The 8,881-nt window shown below is 43.1% G+C and overlaps 1 protein-coding gene across 1 annotated transcript; it reads left to right on the top strand.

Moving 5' to 3' along the window:
- Positions 1-383: 383 nt before the first annotated feature.
- On the top strand, positions 384-8,699 carry pfkma (phosphofructokinase, muscle a). The gene is made up of 22 exons (XM_037478915.2): positions 384-493; positions 1,453-1,526; positions 2,244-2,321; positions 3,010-3,199; positions 3,521-3,686; positions 3,880-3,924; positions 4,236-4,344; positions 4,431-4,526; positions 4,608-4,700; positions 4,791-4,916; positions 5,004-5,068; positions 5,476-5,539; positions 5,639-5,785; positions 6,102-6,172; positions 6,419-6,506; positions 6,616-6,768; positions 6,854-7,018; positions 7,107-7,168; positions 7,282-7,393; positions 7,492-7,591; positions 8,189-8,294; positions 8,381-8,699. Exons 1-22 carry the CDS (start codon positions 403-405, stop codon positions 8,520-8,522), a joined length of 2,343 nt encoding a protein of 780 aa, XP_037334812.1. The 5' UTR covers positions 384-402; the 3' UTR covers positions 8,523-8,699.
- Positions 8,700-8,881: the final 182 nt, after the last annotated feature.

Here is an 8,881-nt window from a genome sequence, read left to right on the forward strand (position 1 = left end):
CCGAACGAGGTGTGAACATCCTGGTATCCTGGTTTAGAGACAAGACCACATTAATACTAAGTTACTGTGCACCAAAATATCTCAAAATCCTTTTAATATTTGGTTGCTTTGTTAGTGTGGACTGCAATGTGCTGAATCTGAAATGCGCTCAAGCGGTTTTCTGTCACGAGAGTGCCATGTGCCATTGTGCCCTCCCCCGTCCCTGTCCCTGTCCCCTGCAGGTGGTATATTTAGTAGAGTTGTAAGTGAGTGGTGGAGGGTGTCAGTGGGAGGGGGCTACGGGAACATTAGCCTATAAAGCCTGTGCCCTCACTGCTTCCTCCTTGAGAGTGAAGCAGCTCTGGTCTCTCTCCTTTTCTTTCCCCTTGACCCCCCCCCCCCCCCCCCCACACTCCTATAATCATGTCCAAGGATCTCCATCCAGCCACTGACCCCACAAAGATGGGGCTCGGTCGCTCCATCGCCGTGCTGACGTCGGGAGGAGACGCCCAAGGTAGGCAGAGTCTCTAGTAATTCATCAGGACTTCGTTTTGAGATCCCCCCCGTTGATGTGTGTGAGCACAACGCTGAATCCCAACCAGCTGGAAGAGGCCTCCGACACGGCCAATGAAGTATCACGTTAATGCTCTGCATGACACCTGAACTACGCTCAGGCGTCAAATAACAGAAAGGGCGAACGGCCTTTTTCCAACACGTCAGAGCGGCCCAGTTGAGGGCCGACTGTTGGAGGTTGATGTATTTTCTGTGTCTTGATAAGAAAGATAAGAAAGATTGCTTCTCAGTTTGACAACCACCAGTGTTTGATCTATATATATTTGTGATATTTATGTGAACTGAAAGATGACAAAATACAATACGTAGCCGATTATGAGCATAAACACGAGTCAAGTTTTAACAGTGTTTAGACGTCATATGTACAGGTTGCATTTCGTCTAAGAAACTTAAGGGACGTTTCATCATCAACTCTACAGGACGTTTTTGGATTTCTTTTATTTGTTTTATTTATTGCATGATCTCGTGGGATCTCTCTAAACCCGAGTCCAACCCTTGATGTTATCTGCATGCGTACTGTATTTATTTGGGGCTAATTTTAGTGACGTTGACCTTTTTCTGGTATTGAGGAGAGAAACGCCCCCCTAACACGTCCATCCACAGCTGCTGTCTGGTGAAACAAGAGCTGCATCATGCAAAGCTGCCACAACACAACCTCACACTCTGGCATTTAGTGTACTGGGCTCCCAGGGGCAGTATAGTGCACAAGGCATACAGTCCCACAAATACCGCTGCTGTCCTTTCCATTTGGCTATTTCTGACCCATCTGTTTGTGATGTACAGGTCACTTAAAGGTTGAGTCTTAAGCTGATATTTCACAGGAAGTGTAAAACTGAGTCTCACATTCTCCAATAATATGACCTCAGTCCTCACGTTTGTTTGTTTGTTTGTGTGTCTCAGGTATGAACGCTGCGGTGAGAGCCACAGTCAGAGTTGGTCTCTACACCGGAGCCAAAGTCTTCTTCGTCCATGAGGTAAAGACTAAAGGCTTCTTCACATTCACCATTGTTTTTCATGCATTGAAACAGTTAGACAATTGGGATATTTTGCTTCCACAAGAGGTCCTCTTTTAGACTAGTTGTAAGAAAACCTACAGAATACACATTTAAGTGTCTATCACTATTTTATCTATTTACGTCTGCAGATTATCTTTACCAAGTTTACCAATAGTCACCATTATATACTGTTTCATTTACTTATTTACACACAGAAGAAAAATTGTCTTACTGTCATGAAAATACAACTTTCAATGGAGATATCTTTACATTCATCTGATTTTACAGAACACATAACTTTCAAGGCCGTCTTCATAATCAGTTCTGGGCCTGAATTCCCCTTTACTAGCATTGACCAAACCTTCCAGTTGTATCGCTATCTATATTCTGAAGTTACATAAGTTTGTTTATGTATTATTCATAGCCTGATAAATAGAACATTCATACCTGAAAACAAGGTTGCTGTCTGTATTTTCTGATTTGTGGATTGATGCAAAGAGATACCCCAACCCCCCCCCCCCCCCCTTTAAATAAGTAATCAACTGGGCACTTTTCATGGGGGTATTTAATGTTTTATATTTTTGTGTCCCGTGTCGCCTAAAGAAAGATACAGGTTTTTGTAACAGTGCAGGGTTGAGTGGTACATCGGGCATCATAACCGTATCCAGATTAAACAAGAGTGTGTTTTGTCTGCAGGGCTACCAGGGCCTAGTGGATGGAGGAGACAACATTTGCCCTGCCACATGGGAGAGTGTGTCCATGATGCTTCAGCTGGTGAGTGAAAACAACAAGTTGTGTTCATACTGTTGCAAAGTGTCACTTATACAGCACACAAACTATTCTATTATAAAACAAGACAAAACAGAGACAAATTAGGTATGAGTCTTGCAGTTAAAAGTGCAGCAGCAGCTGTGTCTCCATTAGAAGCCCTGATAATGCCTACAAACGTGTGTCTGGTACCGTAGGCACAGGACCACAAAATGGTATCCTCCTGTGTTGTATCCGGGGGGGGGGCTGCTGCAGGCAGATGCATCAAAACTAGTTTAAAAGTTTGTGTATTGGCCGGGCTGGACGTGGCAACAGAGAGATGAACTGATCCTTTGGCCATTAAACATACCTCCACATTTCACACTGTGAAGCGCTAGTAGCGCGAGAAATGCATTTTTAAAGTGGCAATATTAAATGACTGCTTCACATTTCTCTAAACCTTCTGCGTTGTATAAATAAAGAGGCCCGGCGAGTCAAGAGGGAATGACGTTCTAAGATTGAAAAAGTGTGTGAAAGTCAGTACATTTCGAGGGTATTCCCTTTGAAGTGTCTACCCAGAGCCCGACGTGATCAGCTCATGTTGATTTGAGGGGTAATATCAGGCAAACATTGTGTCAGCCATCGCTGCATCATTGCATCTTTTTCCCTTCAAAGCCAAAAAATGTTGGTGCACCTTGTCCTCTTCACTTGTCAGGGAGGTACTGTCATCGGCAGCGCCCGTAGCAAGGACTTTCGCACCAGAGAGGGTCGTACGAAGGCAGCTTGCAACCTGGTAAAGCTGGGCATCACTAACCTGTGCGTGATCGGAGGCGACGGCAGTCTGACCGGAGCCAACGAGTTCAGGACTGAGTGGAGCGGGCTGCTGGGTGACCTCGTCAAAGCTGGTAAGGAGACAAGCCTAGTGTGGCTGTGAGAATGGGGAGGTCTCCCCAGCTGTGTAACAATCTGAGCCTGTACACCCTGAACACGCCAATAAAAGATGGGACCGTTTTAGGAAGGTGTTTAAACAAATGTGTAAGCCATGTACACTCAAAAATGGCATGCCACCTTTGACAGTGAGGTAAATAAAACACACTTCCGTGATAACTTGGTTCATTAAAAAAACGGCGATAGCATCTGTGAGTGAAGGAAGAAATACCTTTCAAGGGGCAAAATGTTTTTTCTTCAGGGATACTTTCAGTGTTTTCATTGTTTTATTGATGCAGGTAAGATCACCGACACAGAAGCCAAGAAATCTTCCCACCTCAACATCGTTGGCATGGTGGGGTCCATCGACAACGACTTCTGCGGCACAGATATGACCATTGGCACTGACTCCGCCCTTCACCGCATCATCGAGGTGGTGGACGCCATCACCACCACCGCACAGAGGTCAGACATCACCGTGACCCTTCCTCCTTTAATATTCAACAAGGAGTAAATTAGATCAATGCAGCAGTAAATTACACATGCAACAAGTGAAGTAAATATCTCTTGTGTAACTTGAGTTGTTATTCTTTGGGTGTGTATAATGTATTATTTTCAATTCCTCTCCCCATTTTTACAAAATGCATCTCATTCACAGCCACCAGAGGACGTTCATCCTGGAAGTGATGGGCAGACATTGTGGGTCAGTACCTTTTGTGCTTGGTTCATTAATGTGGGGGGGGGGGGGGTGTTCATGTGTTTAGTAAACAGTGTTCCAAAAGAGAATATATTTTGAATAATTTTGCTCTATTTCTACTTAAGCATTACTAACTACTGTCAAGTCACAAGAAAAATGTAATGCATTTGTCACTTTGTCACAATAAACATGTATTACTACATTACATTACATGTCATTTAGCTGACGCTTGCAACAATAAGTACTAAAAGCCAGAATAAAAACAATATTATTAATTATTATATAATCAACGGTAAACTTGTTTTTTCTGTCTGCAGGTACTTGGCCCTGGTGTCGGCTCTGTCCTGCGGTGCAGACTGGGTGTTCATTCCAGAGATGCCCCCAGATGAGGACTGGGAGAACCACCTGTGTAGGAGGCTGGCAGACGTATGTGGGTCGTTCTTTGCCGATGGAGATTCCCGCTCCAAACACAATTTTTTTTAAAATTTTGTGTAATGTAATTTATTTTCTAGCAAAGGTCCAGAGGTTCTCGCCTGAATGTGATCATTGTGGCTGAGGGTGCGATAAGCAGAGATGGCAAGCCCATTACATCCGACCAGATCAAGCAGGCAAGCAAGTAGGGCATGTGTGATTCTAAGTTGCTCAGACAACGAGCCGTACCAACAAATGGATGGTATTTTCCCCCCCAGCTGGTGACTGACAGGCTCGGCTTTGATACGCGCATCACTGTTCTTGGGCACGTGCAGCGAGGTGGAACACCCTCCGCCTTTGACAGAATCCTGGTAGGTTTCTCATTACAACACTAAATATAAAGAAATGTCTATGATGATCAAACACACCTGATGATCTAACCCTCCCTCTCTGTCGTCCAGGGCAGCCGGATGGGTGTGGAGGCGGTGATGGCGCTGCTGGAGGCCACCCCTCAGACTCCCGCCTGTGTTGTCAGCCTTTCGGGGAACCAGGCAATCAGACTGCCGCTCATGGAGTGTGTGCAAGTGGTACGTGAAACCATGTAGTTGCACATGTGCACTGACACTACGGTGAGGAATGTTTGTACCGTCTCTCTGTCGCTCACTTTGCTGCAGACCAAAGATGTAACTACCGCCATGGCTGAAGGAAGATTTGAGGATGCCATCAAGCTCCGAGGAAAGTAAGTATTTCCCAAGGTATGCAAGTGTAACAAACAATTCAATTAATTCATCATAAAAGGTTCATTTTTATTTGTTAATCATAAGACAAGAAACTGGATTCCTACCTGGAAAATTTCATGCGTCATTTTAAATTTTATTAAAAATATATATCCCTTTTAATTTGATCAAATTTATCAATTTATTCTAAACAAATACTGTAACAATCTACTATAAACTAGTGGCGTATGCTGGGGTTCTTGGAAGCAGTATCAAAGCATTGAACAAATCAAATATGCAGAGTAAAGTATATTGTAATACAATTATTTTAAAAAAGAATCAATGTTATAACTGATTGATAGAGATTGATACAACAATTCAAATTCTCACAAAAGAAAAGAGTTCTCAACACCTTATTTATGTCGTGCAGGAGTTTTGAGAACAACTGGAACACATACAAGCTGCTGGCCCACATCAACCCGCCAGATGTGAAGGTAAGGACAGTCCTTTTTCTAAGCCGGGCTGAATGACTGTTTACCACAACGTGTCGTGTCATCTTCTCCCTCTCTCTCTCTCTCTCTCTCTCTGACCAGAGCAACATCAACGTGGCCATAGTGAACGTCGGCGCTCCCTGCGCCGGTATGAACGCCGCCGTCCGCTCAGCGGTCAGGATGGGCCTCATCCAGGGCCACACGATGCTGGCTGTCCAGGACGGCTTTGATGGACTGGCTCACGGACAGGTCACAGTGCATTTCCCTTTTTTTATCCACACCTCATTGTGGCAGAATTTGGTGAAATTTATACAAAGAGTAAAGTAACACAAATGCTAATCGACCCATGGTGTCAAAACATTAAGGTAATCAGATGAAACGCACAATGCTTTGATGAGCACAAACAGACGTTTGCTCTTATAACATAGTATTGTTTGTACTTTTACATATATACAGTATATGCAGAGAAGAAAAAGACAGTTATTTGTCTCTGCGTCCAAATAGTCCAAATAGCTCATGTTTTATTATATTGGTTTTATGAAGTACAGTACTCTTCTCAGTGCAGGTCGAACCTATAACCTGGACGTCAGTGACTGGCTGGACTGGAAAAGGAGGCTCAATGTTGGGCACCAAGAGGTGAAACACAAGTTGTGACTATTTTTTTTAAGTGGGGCTACAGATGAAGGGCTTAGCAGGAGAAAAGGCAGTGTGTGTCTCTTTAGCACTGCAGAAATATTTTTGTGCAATGCACCAAATCCCCTAATGACCCTGTTAAGACTAGGATTGGCTCTATACAAAAACTATGACAATAGATTCACCATTTAGAGTTTTTATTACCACATTAAAACTCTCACTGTGTGATTTGTTTCTGTTTCCCCAAAGAACTCTGCCTGGTAAAATATTGGAGCAAATCAGTGAGAATATTGCCAAGTTTAACATCCACGCTTTAGTGATCATCGGTGGCTTTGAGGTAAAGAGATTACAATCTTCATCTTTTAAAACCAGAAGGCATATCATTGTTGCTTGATCAACAAACAAAAAAACCCCACTGCAACGAATGATTCCTTACGCTGCTACAGGCCTACGTGGGAGGCCTGGAGCTGGTTCAGGCCAGGGAGAAATACGAGGAGATGTGCATTCCCATGGTGGTTATCCCCGCCACCGTCTCCAACAACGTCCCCGGCTCCGACTTCAGCATCGGCGCCGACACCGCCCTCAACACCATCACCGCTGTCAGTGCCTCAGCAGCAGATATGCACACATATGTTAAAAATAAATACACAGTAAAATACATTTTCTGTTTTCTTTTCTCTGCAGACTTGCGACAGAATCAAGCAGTCTGCAGCCGGGACCAAGCGGCGCGTGTTCATCATTGAGACCATGGGCGGATACTGCGGCTACTTGGCCACCATGGCCGGTCTGGCTGCCGGGGCTGATGCCGCCTACATCTATGAAGAGAAATTTGGCATCAGAGATCTGGAGGTGACTTGCAGTTGTGACATATTTGTCCAGTTTTCAGTTGCAAGTTCAAAGAGTGATGTGTTTTCCGATTGTGATCTGTGGTCTGCAGGTGAACGTACAGCACCTTGTGAATAAGATGAAGACAACAGTGAAGAGAGGTTTGATTCTCAGGTTGGTTTTCAGTCGGGCCTGAAGCAACGCTTCTGGGTTACTTCTGAGTTTACAATATAGGCATTTAAAACATGTCTAACATTAGCTTTACAACACTTTCCATTCTACAATAGGAACGAGAACTCAAATGCCAACTACACCACTGACTTCATCTTCAACCTGTACTCAGAGGAGGGCAAAGGCATTTTCGACTGCCGTAAGAACGTCCTCGGACACATGCAGCAGGTCATTTCACGCCGCCAATCATCCGATCCGCTTGAATCAGATGCTGTCCTTTTTTTGGGCAAAATAACAATGTGTCGATGTCTGTCCTTTATGTACAGGGGGGCACTCCAACACCCTTTGACAGAAACTTTGGCACAAAGATGGGGGCCAAGTCTGTTCTGTGGCTCACTGAGAAACTCAAGGAGTGTTACAGGCACGGTACGTGGGCCCAAAATCAAATGTTTGTCACGGAGTACAGTCACTGCAAGTATGATTTTGATTTGTACCTACTTGAACTTTTTCATTTAAATATATTTACGTAATACTTAAATTTAAGAATTGGTTGTTTTTCTCCACAACATGTATGTGACAGCTCTGCTTACTGATTACTTTGCAGGTGAAGATTTTATACACAAAACACATAATTAGCTTATACATATTATGCTTATAGTATATGAATAGCTTTAAAATGCCACCTTCACTAATGCTTCAATGATTAAAATCCAATTATATAATGACACTCTGAGAGGACATAATAAGTCATTTTACTTTTGGCATTAGCTTACATAATTTTATCCCCCATTAATCAGGTAAGACCCCTTGACATTGAAGTATCATTTTCAATGAATACCTGAGTAAATGTAAAGATTAATAACATATACACTAACACACATGAGATTATAGTAATGCCAGCATAAAAGGGGTGGCTTTTGCTTGTAGTTGAGTGTTTCTACAATATGATATTGCTACTTTTACTTAGGTAAAGGATGTGAATACCATCTCCAACATTAACATTTGGCTACCTGTGTCCTTTAGGTCGCATCTTCGCAAACACGCCAGACTCTGCATGTGTCCTGGGCATGAGGAAGAGGGCGCTCACCTTCCAGCCTCTTTCTGCACTGAAGGAAGACACAGATCTTGAGTAAGATGCATGTTTTCCCTATATCCTATCATACTTCTAGTGACAGTGTTATGGATGTTATATGATGAATCCTTTGTCTGCCGCAGGCACCGTATACCTAAGACACAATGGTGGCTGAAGATTAGGCCCATCATGAAGATCCTGGCCAAGTATGACATCAAACTAGACACTTCCGAGCACACCGACATGGAGCATGTGATCAAGAAGAGAAGTCCTCTCGGAAAATAAACTGTGCTCGGGAACAGAGCGAGGCAACACTAGGCAGTATTTTTCTTGTCCTACTCACTGTCCACATGGCTCGGTAAAATAGCTGGTGTCTTATCTTTTCTCATCATTGTAGTCCAATAAAAAGGCTTCATCAGATACCATATATCAAGAAAGCAATAAAGATGTATTTCCAAAGTATTATTTGTGTTGAAATTATTGAAATAATTATAATATTTTTAAACATTATCCTAATACATGTACAGTAAGATTGCTGATAGAACACTTTTTAACAATCTTTCTGCAAATATTGAAGACATACTGGGGATGTTGAATCATTTTTGTGTCCACTTATTCCTATTAATGAAGTGAATATGAAAAGG

Source organism: Pungitius pungitius, chromosome 1 (assembly GCF_949316345.1).
Source record: "Pungitius pungitius chromosome 1, fPunPun2.1, whole genome shotgun sequence".
Classification (NCBI taxonomy): domain Eukaryota; kingdom Metazoa; phylum Chordata; class Actinopteri; order Perciformes; family Gasterosteidae; genus Pungitius; species Pungitius pungitius.